The sequence below is a fragment of the Pleurodeles waltl genome, chromosome 5 (assembly GCF_031143425.1).
Source record: "Pleurodeles waltl isolate 20211129_DDA chromosome 5, aPleWal1.hap1.20221129, whole genome shotgun sequence".
Taxonomy (NCBI): Eukaryota; Metazoa; Chordata; class Amphibia; order Caudata; family Salamandridae; genus Pleurodeles; species Pleurodeles waltl.
The window spans coordinates 1,188,308,334-1,188,329,567 of NC_090444.1; the positions used below are offsets into that span (position 1 = coordinate 1,188,308,334).

Sequence of the window (21,234 nt, forward strand, 5' to 3'; positions counted from 1 at the left end):
GATTCCAATTGGACTTACCTTTATGACTTTGCTTCCAACGGTCATCCCTGTCCGCAGCATCCCGTCTGCTATTCCAAGCTGATCCGTGTTAAGTAGAAACGGTGTGACCAAAGTGACGTATTTAGCACCGGACCATGGCTTCAGGTAATTCAGAATCCAGTTTTCAGTAGATCCGCCAACATTATCGAGAATAAGGTCAAACCTGTAAATTGAAAGAGGTAGAAAATCTTTGAAAATGTGTATATTGGGAAGCAAGCAATGGTCGGAACAATCTCGTTTTACTGTCTACTTTTTACTTCTTAGAGCATAGTAAAGGTAAATGTCCAAACACACCCATCGTATTAGAAGCATGAATGTGAACATAGCGCCAATTTCTTTAAATTTCAAGTGACTCACTCTACCTCTTTATTTTCCCTGTCCTACGCGTGGTGGAAGCATGTGGGAATACGATCTTCTGCCAATGGACGAGCAAGGGAATCTGACTACTCTACTGCACTGGGGATCAGGGACTTCCAAAAGCCTACCAAGGATCTTCCAAAATAGGAACCAATTCACGACCATTCTGCAAGAAGGGTCATTCAATTGTACCTTAGATTAATATAGGTCTGTGAATGGTCAAATCCTCAATGCACTGTATCTGTAGACCATACCTCTGCTGATTACAAATGTCTAACTACATCAACAGTTACATTTACAGCTGGCGCATCAATAAAGGCCTAACTACATTCATCTTTACACCAAGTAGTATTAGAATACAAATTATATTGGCAACTATTTTACTCAATTATATGCATGATATTCCAAAGGGGCTGAAGTTAGGGATCATGGATCGCTCCATAACACGTATGAATGCGTTGCTCGAAACACCAAACCTTGAGTACGTTTGCTACCCTTCATAATAACTATACACTCACTGTGAAAGCATGTGCAACTATTTCTAAGCATAATGGAACATATTATTTTAAAAGCAGCATATGCAGTGACACATTTGAATTGCCACAACCACTTAGAAAGGATTAGATTACAAAGTATCGCTTAAAAAAAAAAAAAAAAGCATGGCCATTGAACGTGCAAAGCAGTCAGAAAAGTCGATTACTGACATGCAAGAAAACAATTTACCCAGACAGTGTAATAGCAGGACAATGCCTAAGTCATGAAGCTAACACTTGTCGTTGGATGCCACATAGTTACTGAGGCAGAAAAGTGAAACTGATAAAAGAGACTCAGATTTGCGTTTCAAGCTGAACAATGCTCCACAGCAGGGGTTCCCAACATGTGGCCCGGGGACTCCTGGGGGTCCGCGACTGCTTAGAAAATTAAATAATCTTAACTGATTAGGTTCACAGCTTTCATTAATGACTCAGTGGGGGGTCCCCGGATTCCAATAATGATTCAGTGGGGGTCCCCGGGTTCCAGGTATTGATAAAGTAGAGTTCCACAGAAGTCAAAAGGTTGGGAACCACTGCTCCACAGTGTTCACATGGTCTAGGTTAGGGTTATGCAAAGTCGGTCGCGGAGAGCCGGGTCCATGCCAGATTTCTGAAACATCTTTTTTCTAAATGTGGATATGCTAAAAACCTGGCATGGACCTGGCTCTCCAGGACCGACTTTGCAGAACCCTGGTCTAAGTGGAGGAAATTCATAAAATCCAGGGTGGATTCTTCGAAGGAAAGAAGCATTCAAAAAGCACAAAGTCTGCTTTATAATAGTGGAATACAGAAATGTGAGTTTATGGAGCTCAATGTAAAGTTTGCTAAACTCACTCTTCTATATATTTCACTATCACGAGGTATACCGTGAGCTTTAGATGCTTAGGGACCAGATTCACAAAAGGCTTCGTACTATTTGCACTGTCACAGATTAGCAAAAAATGCACTTTTTGCACATGTTCATTCAAATCTGAATGTGTGCGTGCGCAAAACATGATGTATGAAAACTGCTTTGGGCATGGGGATTTGACCTCAGTGCAAAATCTCCGTTTGAAGGCGGGGCATGGTGCGAGTCTGGTGAACGCTGCAGCACATCCCTCAGTAATTTCGTAGTATAGTGAGAAGTGCACCTGGTACATGTTTTTGTTTCTGTCAGTCCTATCCAGGCGCAGGGCTGCCACTGGGAAAACGTGATGCAAGCAGAGAATAGACATTTTCTGTCTGTATTATTGGCCCACACACACATACGCCTATAAAAGACACTATTACAGGGATACATTTTACTCTTAAATTAGGGTAGAAATGTATTACTCTTTATTTCCCCTTTGCAGGAAATGTGAGTTTGTCCTGAGAAATGTCATGATGTAACCAATGTGCTTCAAGGGATGAACGCCTGCAAACACCAGGAGACCAATGTACCTCCACTTATGTGGTTAACAGAAGTTCAAACATTAGAGGGGCAGGTGCGCACCCGTGCACCTATTACAAAAAGTGCCTCCAGGGTGAAACCTGCTTGTGTGCCTACTTTTTGCACCTCCTGGCCACCTTGGTATTACAGGCGGGGAACACAGATGCTGATGCTGCCCTTTTCTTATTATCCCCTTCGCTGCCAGGCCTTTTCCCCCTCCTATGCCGAGCCTTTTTTTTGGCTATTTGGGGCAGTTCGCGCTTAGGCCCTCATAACTTTTTGTTCACATAAGCCACCCACGCCAAATTTGCGTCCTTTTTTTCCAACATCCTAGGGATTCTAGAGGTACCCAGACTTTGTGGGTTCCCCTGAAGGAGACCAAGAAATTAGCCAAAATACAGTGAAAAGTTTGTTTTTTTCAAAAAAATGGGGAAAAAGGGCTGCAGAAGGCAGCTTGTGTTTTTTCCCCTGAAAACGGCACCAACAAAGGGTTTGCGGTGGCACGATCACCATCTTTCCAGCTTTCAGGAACAGGCAGACTTGAATTGGAAAACCCAATTTTTCAATACAATTTTGACATTTTACTGGGACATACCCCAGTTTTACTATTTTTTTGTGCTTCCAGCCTCCTTCCAGTTAGTGACCAAAATGGGTGAGAAACCAAGGCTGGATCCCAGAAAGCTAAACATTTCTGAAAAGTAGACAAAATTCTGAATTCAGCAAGGGGTCATTTGTGTAGATCCTACAAGTGTTTCCTACAGAAAATAACAGCTGAAATAAAAAAATATTGAAATTGAGGTGAAAAAAACAGCCATTATTCTCCACGTTTTACTCTGTAACTTTTTCCTGCAATGTCAGATTTTTGAAAGCAATATACCGTTACGTCAGCTGGACTCTTCTGGTTGCGGGGATATATATGGCTTGTAGGTTCATCAAGAACTCTAGGTACCCAGAACCAATAAATGCGCTGCACCTTGCAATGGGTTTTTATTCTATACCGGGTATACAGCAATTCATTTGCTGAAATATAAAAAGTGAAAAATAGGTATCAAGAAAACCTTTGTATTTCCAAAATGGCCACAAGATAAGGTCTTGAGAAGCAGTGGTTATTTGCACATCTCTGAATTCCAGGGTGCCCATACTAGCATGTGAATTACAGGGCGTTTCTCAAATAGACGTCTTTTTTACACACTGCCTTACATTTGGAAGAAAAAAATGTAGAGAAAGACAAGGGGCAATAACACTTGTTTTGCTATTCTGTGTTCCCCCAAGTCTCCCGATAAAAATGGTACCTCACTTGTGTGGGTAGGCCTAGCGCCCGCGACAGGAAATGGCTCAAAACACAACGTAGACACACCACATTTTTCCACAGAAAACAGGGGTGTTTTTTGCAAAGTGCCTACCTGTGGATTTTGGCCTCTAGCTTAGTCGGCACCTTGGGAAACCTAGCAAACCAGCACACTTTTGAAAACTAGACACCTAGGGGAATCCAAGATGGGGTGACTTGTGGGGATCTGACCAGGTTCTGTTACCCTGAATCCTTTGCAAACCTCAAAATTTGACCCCCAAAACACTTTTTCCTCTCATTTTGGTAACAGAAAGTTCTGGAATCTGAGAGGAGCCACAAATTTCCTTCCACCCAGCGTTCCCCCAAGTCTCCCGATAAAAATGGTACCTCACTTGTGTGGGTAGGCCTAGCGCCCACGAAAGGATATGGCCCAAAACACAACGTGGAACATCACATTTTTTCACAGAAAACAGAGGTGTTTTTTACAAAGTGCCTACCTGTGGGTTTTGGCCTCTAGCTCAGCCGGCACCTGGGAAAACCTAGCAAACCAGCGCATTTTTTAAAACTAGACACCTAGGGGAAAGCAAGATGGGGTGACTTGTGGGGATCTGACCAGGTTGCCTAAGGGGTCGCTCCCCATCTGTAAAACAACAACAACAAAAAAAAAATCCCCGGTGCCTAGTGGTTTCTGCCCCCCTTGGGGGCAGATCGGCCTAATTAAAATAGGCTGACCTGCCCCCCAAGGGGACAGAAATGGCCTAAAATAAATTTGCCCCCCAGGGGAACGACCCTTGCCTAAGGGGTCGCTCCCCTTGCGTGAAATTCACGAAAAAAAAGAAAACTCCCTGGTGTCTAGTGGTTTCTGTCCCCCTTGGGGGCAGATTGGCCTCATAAAAATAGGCCAATCCGCCCCCAAGGGGGGCAGAAATGGCCTAAATGCAATTTGCCCCCTATGGGAGCGACCCTTGCCTAAGCGGTCGCTCCCCACCTCTAAAATCAAAAAGAAAACACAAACAAAAAAAAGTTATCCCTGGTGCCTAGAGGTTTCTGCCCCCCCTGGGGGTAGATTGGCCTAATAATAGGCCGATCTGCCCCCAGGGGGGCAGAAAAGGCCTTAAATAAAATGCCCCCCCTGGGAGCGACCCTTGCCCAAGGGGTCGCTCCCCTCATGCCAGTTTCATTTAAAAAATAAATCCCTGGTGTCTAGTGGGCATTTCAAAAGCCGGATTGCTTTACAATCCGGCTTTTGAAACGCAGAGAGAGACTTCAAAGGGAAGGAAATTCCTTTCCATCCCTTTGAAGCCTCTCTGGCCTCCCCCACGTGATCGGAAGAGAAATGCTTTGCATTTCAAAAACACAAAATCGCGCTGGAAGCTGAGCTTCCAGCGCGATGGGAGGAGGCCTCTGTGACAATCAGCGCGCGATCACGGGCTGACGTCACAGGGGGCGGGTGGGGGGGGTCGGTGTTGAAAGGGGAAGGTCTTCCCCTTCCATCCCTGCCTTGGTGGCGGGGAACCCCACAGAGGGAGCGCTAGCACTCCCTCTGGGCTCTGTGCACAGGACGTAATGGTTACGTCCTGGGCACACGAGCACTGTGCCTCAGGACGTAACCATTACGTCCTGGGCACAGAAGGGGTTATAGATCATGCTGATGCACATTCTCAAGGGAACCTTCTCTCCTTACCTTAAAGGGTAGCCCCCTGCAAATGAGGGAATCTTTTACACCCGCACCAGTATTACAGAGGTGGGTGCAGAGGCAAAGAAGCTGATGTGTGGGGCACTGACAATGCATCACACAGATGTGACACATAGTCAATGTGCCCTCAACGGCGCTCCCTGTGAGAGGGGCATGTAGATCAGAGGGACCCACTGAAAATGGTGCAGTTATTTACTGAACCTGCCTTGAAGGGATCCCTGCCAGTCTCCCCTCTTCTAAACTGAGGCCAGGCCGCTATCTGCAGAGAAAGGTGGACCGGCGACTTCAAACAACTGGTTTGTCTTTCACTAATGTGCTGTTGTGAGTGGGATATACAGGTGCAAGTTCACACCTGCACTGTGCATCTTCTGTGATTGCGCACACTGTACCAGTCTGTGCCAGGCGCACACACTTACAGACGTGCTGTGCTGCAGGATCGAGCAGTGTGCCCTAACAATAATGAGACCCCTGCTGTTCCTTATGATTGAAAGGCAGGCCTGCATCTGCATGTGTGGGAGTGGAGCTGTGATGGCAGCCTTTACCTCATTTTGGCTTTAGCTGAGACCAGCACCTCCAGCTGTATATTTTCGAGGGACATTTTAAATTTTTCTGGTCCAAACGCTACACATAAAGTTATGCAAAGGCAGAACATGACTTAAACACTTGAGGGACAGATCCCTATAATGATAAAAAAATAGACATGTTCAAAGACAATGCTATCATGGACTGCTGGAGGGACGCTTTATAGACCTCCACAGTTGCTGTGCTACTGTCTCAATTTACACAGCACTCACAAAATGCATAATAACGTCCAAGGATTGATCATCAATTGAGCTACTGCCTCGGAGAGCCCACCCTCAGGACTTCTGACCAGTCCCTCTCTCTTGAATACACATTCATTTGACCATCCGGCCCATGCTCCATTCACTTCAGTGTGGCAGCGAGAGGGTGAGCTGTTGATTTTAAGCTCGGTACACCCTTTGACTGGCCTTGGGATCCCTCACCTCTCCAACTCTAAACTGGAGGCATTTCTTTGTATTTATCAGCTCTGCAAAACCACCACAGAGAGACGTATGACTAGGATTCCCAGTACTGAGGTTTCCCCCAAAGTTGGAACCAAGTTGTGAGTCCAAAGAAGCCTGCGCCTGTGCCCAGGATACAGGAAATGTCTGGAGCCAGGTTCTGTCCCCAACCAGTATGCTGTATGCATATGGGTGAATTCTATTTTATGTTTATCGTTCCTTGTTATTCACGAGACTAAGAGCGTGTATTTACTATATGACTCTCACCTTCTACTCGCTCTGTCTGGGGTGTTCTGTGGAATGGCTTTCCGTTTTCCTCAGAGCACCGAGGATGCGAGAGAAGCAGTTGTGGGCTTTTGCGCTCTGTACTTATTTAATTCACTAAGCCTTTCAATCATTTGTAGACTTTGAGAGTATCGCTTCTAAACTCAACATATTGGTGGTGAGCGAGAGTCCACAGGACCCCACCGACCTTCAAGGAATTCAAGTTTATTCAAGAAAACTGAACTCTGCCTCTACTTACCTCGTAACCTCGCAATTTCACTCACTGTCTGTTACCGCCTACAGTCCGGCTACCGACAGTGTGGTGTACGGCTCTTCAGGTCAGATTGCAGTTTTTGGTCAGGTGATGTGCCTGCGGCACAGCTCTCGTGCACGAAAATCCTGCCGCTGTCATGGAGCACACTCGTGCTGTCACGCACAGCTGACGCAGTGCTCGGCAAATCAGGATTTCCTCTCGCTTGCATTATCACATCATCACAAAGCATGTCAGTGGTGGCTATCTTTGTTCAGGATCCCACACGCACTTGCTTCATTGCGTTTATAAGGACACAATAACACTGCCTGTGAACTTGATGACGAACACATTGCTGATCAAGATTGAGGGGGGTCATTATGACCCCGGCGGCGAGTGTTAATGTGGCGGTAGTACCGCAAACAGGCTGGCGGTACATACCGCCACATTATGAGAACATCAGGTTGGCTGCAGCCAACCCGCCACTTCTCCACTCATACCGCCATGGTGGTATCAACCGCCGGGCCAGAGATGTCAATCTCCAGCCCGGCGGCCGGCATAGTACCGCAGGCAGCATTTTGAGCCTGCCTACCACTATGGTTTTTGTGGTGTTAGTAACGCCACAAAAACCATGGCGGTAGGCCCTACCTGTGACAGGTAATTCCTTCCCTGTCACCAGTAGGTAGCCCCTCCCCAACACACACCTGACACCCCCCTCCATCCAAACTCCCCCAACCCCCTCCGATCCTCTCACTCCTCCCACCCCCCATATACGCACACACCCGCAGACACGCACCACGCATACACACAATCATTCACACTGGCATACATGCATTCATACACGCATACTTCCAGACATGCTCGCACACATTCTTACACACAATAACACTGACATGCACACACGCACTCACTTCACCATACTTACACATATTCACTCACACGCATACACCCACGCAAACAACACAACACACACAGATGCATTCACACACACACATTCATGCACACAACCAGACACACACACACACAGAACACCCCCCCCTCCCTTGTCAGAAGCCCGACTTACCTTGTTCTGGGAGGTCTTCTGGCAGGGAACGGGAAGGGGCGCTGCTACCGCCACCGGCGCCTGCCAGCAGAACACCACCAGGCCGTATCACAGGTCAAGATATGGCTGGCGGCGTTCAACAGGTATGGTGGTGCTGGTGGTCGCAGCGCGAGGTTATCACCGTCCACCAGTATGATCACTGCCAGATTTCTGCCCTTCTTGTGGCAGTGATCATGATAAGGCCGACGGATGACGGGTTTTACCGCAATTGACAAAATGAGGGCCTTAGTGCTTAATTTCATGCGGTAATCATTGGTGACAGGCTCACCTGGTCTGAGGTATTTCTGGTTTTACTTTATATGCTGACAGTTGTTTTCAGACATAGTTTGCAAATTTGTCTGCAAAAATTTTAATTGGTTACATTTGTCTAATGGCATATTAATTTGGTCACTATATCACACCATCGCTACAAATACTCAACTACTACAAATTAAAATTTTCTTCAAAATCCTGGCAAAACTATTATATGTTGGAAACATTGGTTGAGATCTTTTGGAAACTATTTAGTTGCGATTGATGCCACACTATTTGAACCAAAAAGGAAACTTGCTTTATTATTTTGGTATCTTGGCCATGAAGGTCAGCAAGTCTTTGCTAACCTCTCTCAGGTAGGCAAACCACCAGGATGGATAGAGTTGTGGAATGTTAATACAGAAGCTGTTGCGAAGCTCACAAATAAATGTTCTGAAGAACCAAATGTGTTGCTAGACACTTTAATTCCTTTAGGAGGAAACAGAATATTGGGGAGTCGGTTGAAGAATGTATTTTAGCCCTAAGGTTGTTGGCCTATTCATGTAACTTTGACAATTCTCTTGATACGTACATCAGAGACCTATTTGTGTACAGGTGTGCCTCTAAAATGATCCAAGAGAGATTGCGGATTTGCAGAGACACAACTCCTTCAGAGGGTATTGAAATTGACAAAAGCATAGAAAGATCGATTAGTTCAATAGAAACAATATCATCAGAGGCAACAACAACAGGAAGTTTAGAAATAACTGCAATTGCTGAACACAAGACCATAGGAGCCTTTGCCATCAACAAAAGAGGTACCCATGTTCCAGGCAAGAAGAACACCAACACATGTAAGAAATTTGGATCCAAGTCTCTTTTGGGAAATAATCCAAATTGTCCTGCTGCTAACAAACGTTACAACAAGTGCAGAAAAACTGGACATTTCCAGTCTGTTTGCAGGAGCGCCAAGAACCTGATTAGAATCAGCATGGTTGATCCGGATTCTGATCAGTACTCAGCTGACCTGTCCAATGTGATCACTACGGTATCCGCTGATCACCAAGCGCCCAAGATGGTGAAAGGTCCTTGGTGTAAAGCATTCATTGGCAAGTATCTATCAACAAGATGGCGGACTCCTGTGCACCCATCACAATCATCTCAGACACTCTCTTCAAGGAAAAATGGAATGCGACCTCATTAACAGAAACAGATAGTCATCCAAAAGTGTTTGGGGAACAAGATATTAACATGCTGGGGTATTTCATTGATACGTTTTACTGTTTGGGAAGGCAAATTATTACAAAGATTTACGTTGCCATCAAAAGAAGGAACATTATAGAATGGCAGGACCAGGCCAGGCTTGGAATTATGTTAATACCTGGTGCTGAGAAACTCATTGTGTTGGCTGACAATTCTATGTAATTCATTGAAAATGATGAGGATATCAACCTAAAAAATGTTGTTAATTTCCATAACATTTTCAGTGACAAAATAGGAAACATTAAGAGATTTGAGCATTTAATCAAACTTAAAGAGGGTGCTAGTCCTATTGTTCACAAGGTCAGATCTGTGCTGGTAAGTGTCAGATCTGATTTCAAGAATTTACTAGATGAATTTTGTGAAGAGGGAGTGATCCAAGAAAATGACTCACCTGAATGGATCAGTCCGGGAGTAATAGTAAAAACAAAAACAGGTGAATTGCACATATGTGTTAATTTATACACTGTCAATAAGAACATCATAATTGTTTGCCAACTATTACCCAAAGTACAAGAATTTTTGGCCAACTTGGGGGGGATCCAAAGTATTCTCCTTATTTGACCTCAGATCAGCAGATCATCAAATACCACCTGCTGCAGCCAAGACTTTTTCACGTTCATCACTCCGTTTAGAACGCACACATTTTTGCGTATGCCATTTGGACTGGCATCTGCAGCAAGTATATTTCAAACATTTATCGATATTGTTCTGAAGGATATTCTGGGGGCACAAGCAAGACAAGTTACTTGTTTTTGCTAAGACTGTCAGAGAACATGATCTAATTTTAGAAAAAGGTGTTTCACGCATTTGAAGATGTAGGTATCACCCTTAGGAAAGACAAATGTAAATTCATGGTCAATCAGTTGGACTATCTAGGTCACAACATCTCGGATCAGGACATTAACCCAAAATGTAATTGGTAGCTGCAATTCAGAACACTACTCACCACACAACTTACACTCCTTTTTGGGATTATTTGAATATTATTCACGTTTCATACATGGATATGCCCTGGTATTACAACCATTGAGATAATTATTTAAAAAAGGACAAGCTTTTGAATGGACTAGTAAGACAAATGAGGCATTTCTTAAAATTAAGTCTCTTATTACCTCAGCTCCTAACTTATCCGCTTACACAACTAGACATCCAGGTGTTTTGATGGTGGATGCCAGCCAATTAGGTTTGGGAGCTGTACTTTCACAATGGGTAGCTAAGAAAGAACACACAATTGCATTTGCCTCATGCTCCCTTAGTCAATATGAACTTAATTACAGCACCACTGAACGTTTTTGTGGGCCACACAGTCTGAAATATTCACGGGCCATAAACCCCTCATATACCTGCTGAATGGTAACAAGCACAGGCAAAGACTTGGTCAAATTGGTGAACATCCTGTCTAAACTGCAAGAATTTAATTTCTCTATAAAATATTTACCTGGGAGAAAAATGCCAGAGCGGATTGCCTATCTAGGATGCCAGTGACTGATGAAAGTTCAGATGTTCAAAAGGATGATGCGGATTGTGTTGTGGCTCTGGTTGGAGATTTGCCTGAGTGACACAAATTTGTCTGGAAAATACTGGATGAATACTCTTACTTAAGATCACATTTTACCAAAAGTAAACAACTTTGTCAAAAATGGATGGCCTAAGGAAAGAAATTTGGAACCAGGTCTGAAATGTTTTTCTCAAGTTGCTGATGATCTATCTGTAGTTGAAGGTTTTTCCTCTGTCATGAGTTGTTAGTACCTCCAAATAAATTGGGATAAAAATGATACTTAAATGCTCATGAAGGTCATTTAGATATCACAGCTAGCGTTTGCAGGGTTAAAAAGTACTACTGCTGGCCTGGAATGGATGGGGATGTCAACAAATGGGTGTCAGATTGCAAAACTTGCTTAGTTTCAGATAAGCACTGGAGAACATATGAACAAAATTCACACATGGTCCCATTACCAGATATACTGTGGAACAAAGTTTCACCTGACTTTGCTTGTCCTTTGGAGATACCACCAAGCACTGAGGAGTACTTGATAGTCCAAGGGGGCTACTTCTCAAAATGGATTTATTTGAACTTTGTTGCTACACCTGACACCACATCTGCCATCACATTTTTTCAAAACGTGCTCCGGATTGAAGGACCACCTAATGAGATTGTGAACGATAACAGTACCCACTTCAAGTCCCATCAGATAAAAAAATGTATGAGAATTTAAACATCAAATGCTTACAAGTAGAGTTATATTCTCCCACCTCCAACGGCTTAGCACAAGGAGTAAACACATTTTTGAAAGAAGGGGTACAGACAGCCTTATCTTGGTTGTATGATGGAATCACAAATGCAAATACCACAAATGCTTTTAAAATGTGGTAATTACAACGCATCCGTCATTACAACAAAAGTTTTTTACCACGAAAATGCCTTTACCACGAAACTTTCGTGGTAAAGGCATGGCTGGTAAAGACATATGCATGGTAGAAAATAAAATGGTAAGTATAACCCATATATATATATATATATATATATAGATATCTATCTATCTATATCTATATATATCTATATATGTTTGTGTATATATTTATACATGTACATAGCATACATAGTACATATATATTTGTGGATATGTTTGAATATATATTATATATGTTTGCGTATAAATACATAAATATATATATATATATATATATATATATATATATATATATATATATATATCGATATATACATACACACACGTTGCCACCCACAAACCCTACCACCACTCTAAACCTCAATGATTCCCTTACCACCCTAAATCCCATACCAACCTCAAACCTAAAAATGCCCTTACCACCACAAAACCCGTACCCACCCTAAATCTCAAAAAATGCCATTACCACCCTAAAACCCTTTCCCACCCTAACATCTAAAAAATACCCTTAACACCCTAAAACCTATACCCACCCTAAAACATGCCCTTACCACCCCAAAACCCATACCCATCCTAAAACCTTAAAAATTCCCTTACCAACCCAAAAGTCATACCCAGCCTAAAACCTTCATACACCCTTACCACCCAAACACACATACCCAACGGAAACCCTAAAAGTACCCTTACCGCCCTAAATCCCATACCCACCCTAAAACCGAAAAATGCCCTCTCCACCCCAAAACCCATACCCTCCCTAAAACCTAAAAATACCCTTACCACCCCAAAACCCATAGCCAACCCTAAACCTAAAAATGCCCTTATCATCCCAAAACGCCTATTCACCCTAAAACCTAAAAATGCCCTTACGACCCCAAAGCCCATACCAACCTAAAACCTAAAAATGCCCTCTCCACCCCAAAACTCATACTCAACCTAAAACCTAAAAATACTGCTACCACCCCAAAACCCATACCCAACCTAAAACCTAAAAATGCCCTTACAACCCCAAACCCATACCCACCCTAAAACCTAAAAACACTGTTACCACCCTCAATGCCATACCCACTCCAAGACCTAAAAAGGCCCTTACCACCTCAAAACCATACCCACTCTTAAACCTAAAAATGCCCTTTCCGTCCCAAAACCCATCCCCACCCCAAAACCTAAAAACGCCCTTACCACCCCAAAACCCATACCCAACCTAAAACCTAAAAATGCCTTTACCACCCCAAAACCCATACCCACCCTAAAACCTAAAAACCCTATATATATATATATATATATATATATATATATATATATATATATATATATATATATATACACATATATATATGTATATATATATACACATATATATATGTATATATATATATATATATATACACACACACACACATACATACAAATACCATACACTTAAACCACTTAATACTTGACTGTACTTACCTCCAAAACCTTTACCACACATACATCTTTACCATTCATGCCTTTACAAAATAAAATAAAAAAATAATACTCACCTTTTAAACATTTACCACGCATGTACCTTTACCATTCATGCCTTTAGAACAAAATTAGTTGTAAAGGCATGCATGGTAAAGGTATATTTGTAGTAAAGGCATGTGTGGTAAAGGCATATTCATGGTAATGGCATTATTGTAAATGCATTTCGCAGTAAATGCATCGTTGTAAACTATGTTTCCCCATTATCTTTGGGGTTACAAGTAGAAAAAATTCTCAGGAAAAAAGTATGGAGCTGCCATACTACACCTCAGCACCACAGGTGACTCACCCTTTAAATTGTTGCGTAACAGGTTGCCCAGATTTACGTTATGTCCAGATTGGGTCAAAGACACTATGTACACTGAGTAGCAAATTGATTTTGCTCATATGACAAAGAAGATGTTGAACAAGTGGAAGCCAATTACACAATATTTCAACAATAAACACAATTCTAAGGGGTGTGAATAAAAGTGGGAGACTGGGTTTTTATGAAAACAAAACTAATAAAAGCAAAAAAGGTGAATCTAGGTTTACATTTCGTGTTAAAGTGGTCAAAGTGTCAAAAGGTGCTCTGCTACTGGAAGAAAAAGGATAGTGGAGCAGGAGAAGTCTGGTGAAAATATCTCATGTACAAACCAAAAAGATTACTGATGGTAAAAACAAAAATCTTGAATATATCAAAGATCTGGAGAGTTTTTGGAGGGATATATCTAAGCAAAACGCTTCTCGTTATCCTGATTTTTTTTATCTCGATGCACTGAGGATGACAACTCGAATGTAATCAGTCATCATGACGGATCTTATTAACGCCTCATCCACAAGGAAGTTTATTACATCTATCTTTTTAGATTGGTTATCAAGAATACCTATGGTGTCAGAGACCCACTCGGAATGTCTTATTAACTCTTAAATTCAAAGATTATTGTTTGCAGTGATTTTGTTTATTGTGCCTTCTTTTTTCAAATGTTGCTAATAAACATTTGCATATTTCAAGTTTAATGCTATTTTCTTATTTTTATTGTAATGGGAAGGATGATGTGGTATGCATATAGGTGATTTCTCTTTTAAGTTTATTGTTCCTTGTTATTCATGAGGCTAACAATGTGTATTTATAATACGACTTTCGTGTTCTGCTCACTCTGCCCTTGGTGTTCTGTGGATTGGCTTTCTGTTTCCTCAGAGCACCGAGGATGTGAGAGAAGGGGTCGTGGGTTTTTGCGGTCTGTACCTATCTACTTCGATAATCCTTTCAACCATTCTTCAGACTTTGAGAGGTTCTCTTCTCCACTCAACACAGTATTATCTTTTTTTAGTAGAACCCCTCACATGTATATGGATTTGGGCTATTCTGAACAAGTTTTCAACTGCCTGTGCTTCAATCCACTGAACTGTCTTCCCTTGCACTCAGGACCGTTTAGAAACTAAACAAAAAGCAGACATGATACTTGAACATGTGTAAAACTGCACCCGGCAGCTTTAATTGGTAAGGAATTCTGCCCATGGCAATACCACATAAATGAAACCCATAGGTTTCTGGCGATAGCAAAGGGCTAGTGATCTCTGGCGTGCAGGATAACACTGTACCTAGACTGCAATGTTGTTTTGATTGTAGTGCTCAAACTCATAGGTGCTATAACTATCTGGTTGTCCTAATAATAACTGTCATACTTTATCTACCTGTAAAGGCCTTTTCCCTTTGGGAGACAGAGTCTATTGAGTCTTACTGTGCTAACAGGTATCCGAGTTCTAACCTGCTACCAATATCTGACCATTTGTTGCCTTCTCACTGCTTTCTTGATTATAAACTCACCCCTTCCTTGACTGTCTCCTCAGCCCTTCCTTCATAGGAGCCTCATCTCTTCCTTGCTTGCCACATTAACGTCCCTTGCTTGCTATAACCCAGAGGCCGCCCTGCATATACAATAAATGTATATGTAAACTAATTTATTGGTAGGTCATGTGGCGATGTAAGGCCTTGGTCTCTGCTCTCTCGGCTCCAGGCAAGGTTGGACAAGTGTTATCTGTCTAATAATAATTGGGCGTACTCCACTCATCCCTAGTTTGTTCTCTGTTGGCCCTCCTGACATGACAGGTAGGTTACAACTCCCAACTGGGCCACAGGGCCGCTAATATTATGCTTTGAATAAAAAACAGAATCATCATACAGTTTGTATACACAACACCAATGGGAGAAAGGTGATGGACAGCCAAATGTCTAACTGCAATAATCCTATAATGAGATTAAGCACAGGGGCGCTATACAAAACATAAGAAGGAAAAAGAAGCCATGTGGAGTCAAAATGAATCCTGGTACCACCTGACAAGGTACATGTGCCTTTTGCTCTTGACTACTGGAGGAGCAGATTTCGGTAGCATCTCTCCTCCCATGTCCACCCAGCACTTTATGCACACCGCTAAGAAGCAACACTTCCTATACAAGATGATATACTTCAATAATGAAGAATCTTCGAAAGATCGTTCTCCTAAATGTGCAGAGTATCTTCCGCAAGCAATCCTTGCAACAACAAAAAAATGTGAAACTTAGTTTTTTGCTCACACCACAGATATTTAAAAGAAATTATTCCAGTAGGTCACCAGATGTCTAAGGAACTGTATTGTCAATTATGTTCCCACGAAATGTTTCCAAGACACAGACCTTTCCAAATGTACTGAGGCCATAAACACCCATCTCTACTGGCATGCTTGAAGCCATGCCTCTTCTGTGCTCATGCTCTTTGTTACTTCTATAGGATTCATCCCAAAGATGGGTGGCAACGGGACTACTGCACCCTCATGTAAATATATGCAGGATTTATAGCGAGATGAATCACAAGGATTTCTTAAATCTTAATCTTAAATCCTAAATACTTGCACTCATCAAAAAACCCGATCTCAGACATGACTTTTCAGTATACAAAAATCATAACACCAATAGCACATGTATTTTCAAACATATTTCTTTCTCAGGATGAGCAAAACTGGCTCTGAAGAGAAGTTCAGCTCTCTCAACTCTTCCACTCTACAAATCTTGTCTTGTGAAAGAGAGGCTAAGGGGCTTCATTAACCTGTGGGTCGGCCTGGTTTGAAGGGGGCTACAACCTCCCTGGGAAGGGTCTCCAATTTAAGAGAACAATGCTGTTGGCCTAAGGCAGAGAATCCCTCGGTGTCCCCAATAGTGAACCATTCTCTGCAGTTCAGTGCCTACCAGGGAATGAAGTGAGGCATGGCGATCTCTGACTTAGTACAAAAGTGGCCCCATTCTTAGAAAGGCCAGGGTTCATTTAGGACCATCATTTCATCCCTACCTCTCACTTTTCATAATTCCGCCCGTCCTTCTCTCTCCCAGATTCTCCTCAAGTCTCCCTCATTTCAAAACCTTATGTCTCAGCCCCTCTCAATTGCCCCACTCCACCTCCTAACCCCAACTATTTTCTCTCTATTATTCCACCCTCTTTCTTTTCTCCATCATCATTTCATCTCCCATGCAGTATCTCTACTCAGGGACATCTTAAGGATTTTAGGGGCCTTGGGTCAAACGTATTTTGGATGCCCCTATTCAGAGCAGCTTTGCACTTATATCCAATTTCAGCTCTATCATGCCCACTTTGGCAGCGCACAGACACACTGGTATCAATTCTAAATGCGTTTACATATAATATTCAGGGATAGTGGCATGCGTTTTCAATATCATAACACAGCAACAGCTCATTAACATTACTGCAAATAATCTCTGAGAGCCACTCCAATTTCTCATATGTGATGTCCTGTTTTATGGATGTTGCATGAAACATAAACACAACATTTCTCTGTAAAATATTTGCAATAGACTCTCACATCACATACAAAATGAATAAAAGGAAAATAATATTTAAAATAATATGTTTAAGAATAATTATGAGTTATATGGGTAAGACTATTTACAGAACAGAGCTGGCTCTATCTGGTGGGGGGACTAAAGGCTGGGGCCCTGGGCCAGGGCCCACTTTGTCCATGCCCTAAAACGTCTGTTTCTACTCTTCCATCTAATCCATCCCCAGTCGCTCCTCATCCTCGTTCCCCTTAACACCTCTCCCGTTTCCTCATACTCCCCCACAACGCCACTTCACCTTCCCCTTCTCTCCTCCCTCCTTGCTCTCCTTTCACATTTCGTGTTCCCCTTTCACAGCGATTACTTCCCTACCTCCTCACCCACAGCATATTATCAAAAACCAAATGTCACTCTTCCTTCACGCACAGCATTTCACCATGGACTCTACACGCTGCTGCATCACATGCCACACCCCACCTTTATATCAAACTGTCACTTTACAGCACATTGTCTAATCAAATACAATATGTAATAAATTCCCTTATCGTTTATCACCTCCTTCACTTAAGTGTTTCTGCCTCAACCTTTTTTATCTCTACCCCGTGACTTACTCCCCTCTACACACTCTCTCGTTGGGGCATGCCCTTTCTATGGCTCCCTAGCACCCCCGGACTCCGTTTATCTTTCCTTCTTTCTGTACCCCACTACCTCATGCTCTGCTTCATGCCCCACACTCCACCTATCAGACCGACTCCACCCCCGGGTATGGGCCCATAATCCCCCTCACACCCCACCTCGCAGACTTTAAGACAAGTCCAGCCTACGCCATCTTGACACTCTCAACGCACAGCTAAATGTCTCACAAAGACAACAAACAGCAGGAGGAAACTGATGATCAGATAGACTGCACGTTCCAGTTTATCTTTAGCACGTGCTGTGTATCACTTTATAGCATGTGATCTGGCGCCACAGATACGATCACAAGTGACATGCGCTGGTCAGCACTCCTGATGCACCCTCTCCTCCACAAAGGAGGAGCACTAAGGGTTTGTGGCAGTGAGTGCCATGTGTTAACCACAGCCTTTTCACAACTCATCAAATGGTGTGGTGGTGTCAGTGAAAGCCTACGACGAGTAGGCAATGGGTGGGTGGAGTGCACAGTGCATTGTCATCTGCATTCCTTGGCACACAGTCTTGACCAACAAAGGGCTGAAGCCTACATCACCTAGGATGTGTTTTGTTAGTGAGGCTGCTGTGTGTGACAATGGTGTGCCCATACAATGTAGCAAGACTCAGAAGACACACTTGAAAGCGGTTAAACAAAGCGAGGGGTAGAGTGACCATAATAGTACAGTGACGTCAGTAAAATTATTCTGTTAACTGGGTTACTGCCTAGTTGGGTGCGAAACCCTACTCAAGCAGCAACCACAGTCATTGTCAGGTGAAACACAAGCAAACCCCGAATTAACATGTGCTTAACCCTCTGTTGGCTTGGCACAAAGCAGTCAGGCTTACTTAGAGGCAATGTGTAAATTATTTATGCAGCAATTTAAATACTAAAAGTAAAATACAACGCAAGAAAAATGCCACAACAACATAGACAAATACATTAAAATATAATAATTTAAATGACACCAAAACAACAAAAATCCAAATTGTAGAACTAGAGATATGCAATTTCAAATTTTAGGAAAAAATAGCGCCTACAAGCACAAAGCGCCAACTGTCATTATCTGGTCATGCCAGACCAGGACAAAGACAGAAGTTCAGGGCAGCTGTGATGGAGCGCGTGCTGGATACAGTGACAAAATTAGGCCCGCTGAAGAAGTACCTTAAGCCTGGGTGCGAAGCACTGCGAGATCCCGCGTCGAGGCTGTGTCACGCATCAGCAGGTCCAAGGAGCTGCGAGGCTGTGACACAAGGTCCTGTGTCATCATCAAGGAGGACGTCGACCAGGGGTCGTCTGGAATTCAAAGGCCTGGGTCGTGCAGCGTCAGTCCAGAGAGACTGCGGGCTGCAATGGGAAAGTCTGGTCTAAGGTATGCGTCTTGCTGCAGCAGTTCCAATGTGACTGCAAGGAGATGCACTGCACTGCATCGGTTCTGTTTACAGGATCACAGCTGGGCTGACAGAGCACCTTCAGACCCATTTCCAAGGGTCCAGGACTGGGGCGGCACCACTTGGGGGGTAGGACTCACAGCAGAGTCCATGTGCTGAGTTCAAGGTGGTTGGAGCCTTTTCTGCCCCTGAGGCTCTGATCAGGAGGCCATTCAACTATTCCTTGGCATTACTCTGGTGATCCCGAGTTCAAGATACAGGTCCAGTCTTTTCAGATATGTAGCAGGCAGCAGGGCTATGCCCTTCTTGCAGAGCAGCACAGCAGCCCTTCTGAGATTTCCACAGGTCCAGAGCTGGAGTGAAGAGGCGAGTCTCAGGGTTCACTACTTTTTATCTGGCGTACACAGTGAAGTTGGAGAAGGTTTCAGAGGTTTCCAACCTCAGAAGAGTTTTGAATTTCCGGTCTCCCTGCCCTGGCTACAGCTTGTCTGACGTCACAATAGACAAGTGTCAAATCCTTTGTGTGCTCAGACAGACCCTTTGTGATGTGCAATGCGGTAAGAGACAGCTCCTTCCCCTCATCAAGAGATGGCCCATCCTGCCATCATATGTACTCCTTTGCCTCATTGTATGGAAGCAATAGACAAAGACCAACCGCCAGCTACAACTAGTCATGTGACCTAGGAAACAGGTTGCAACCACCAAATGGCAAATGGCTGCACAAGAAAATGTCAACTTTCTAAAAGTGGCTTTTTCAGAATTGTGACTAAAAGTCTGGCTTTAGCATTAAAAAGGGATTTAAATTACAACTTTTTGGCGGCAGGCCTTGCAGTAGTAAAAACAAACTTGAGGGTTTTTCACTACCAGTTTATGTAAAAGGTAAAAGTATATGTCTGCACATTATGAATGATCAAGGGGGACACGGTCTCAGCATGCACTTCTTTGGCTGGGCCTCATTATTGCAAAGAAGGATAAAACGAGGGCATGGAAGATGACGGAGGACCCCCAAGGTGGAAGTCTGGGCCAAGGGCATATACTAGTGCAATGGCCTTGAAGGTCCAATGTTCTCATCACAGGACTGTCCCCAGAAACATTTTATGATTTGGAAGGACTGGGCGGAATACAGGAGGATACAGATAGAGCCGTGCCTGGACATGACATGGTCAGAGGGTGGACCCACAGGGAGACGGAAAGTGGACAAATGCACTATACAAAGGGGTTAGATGGGACCTACCCGGAATATATGTGGTCTGTATCTTAGGAGCAGTGGATATGAGGATGGCTACTCTGTCTTTTCTAAGAAGAGTAATGTGGTATTGTATTTTATGTTGGTATTCCACTCAAGGCCTTTCATTGGTAACTGTAAAATTCATAAAATGTTAAAAAACATTTTTTTAAATACATGACCAACGTCTTAACTACACTGCACTCAAACCTATGGGTTGTTTAGGGCCTACCCTAGAAGTGACCTATTTGTATTAAAAAGGAAGGTTTAAACTGGCAAGAGGTTTATCTTGCCAGGTCGAAATGGGAGTTTAAAACTGTACACAAATGTTGCAATGGCAGGCCTGAGACAGGTTTAAAAGGCTACTTAAGTGGGTAGAGCAACTAAAATCTATTTAAGTGAGTGATGTAAATAGCGCTGCAGGCCCAACAGTGACATTTAATTGACAGGACCTAAGTACATATAGTACCACTTTATGAGGGATTTACATGTAAATTAAATGCGCCAATAAGGTGTAAGGCACTTTCATCAACGTTTAAAGGATGGAGCACACGTGCTTTAGCACTGATTAGCATTGAAAAAAAGAACTCCATAAGCTACTCACAATTGCAGAGTTTTGCAAAGATCTATTAGGGTTGCAGAAAAAATAAAGGTTTGCACTTTTCCACAACTTAAGTTTAAACAAAAGTTGCGTGCTACTAATAGACATTCAAATGTTACACTGGTAGGTTTGATGTACCACATACCAAGTCCATTTATGATTAAAAAAGGAA

General features: G+C 43.1%; 1 protein-coding gene across 1 annotated transcript in view; it reads right to left on the minus strand.

Annotated features, from left to right (window-relative positions):
- The window catches only part of RTN4IP1 (reticulon 4 interacting protein 1), a 229,342-nt gene that overhangs the window by 55,292 nt on the left and 152,816 nt on the right, over nt 1–21,234 (minus strand). Inside the window, exon 8 of the mRNA XM_069235436.1 lies at nt 19–202. Coding sequence (XP_069091537.1) covers nt 19–202 — 184 coding nt within the window. The remainder of the gene's footprint in view (nt 1–18; nt 203–21,234) is intronic.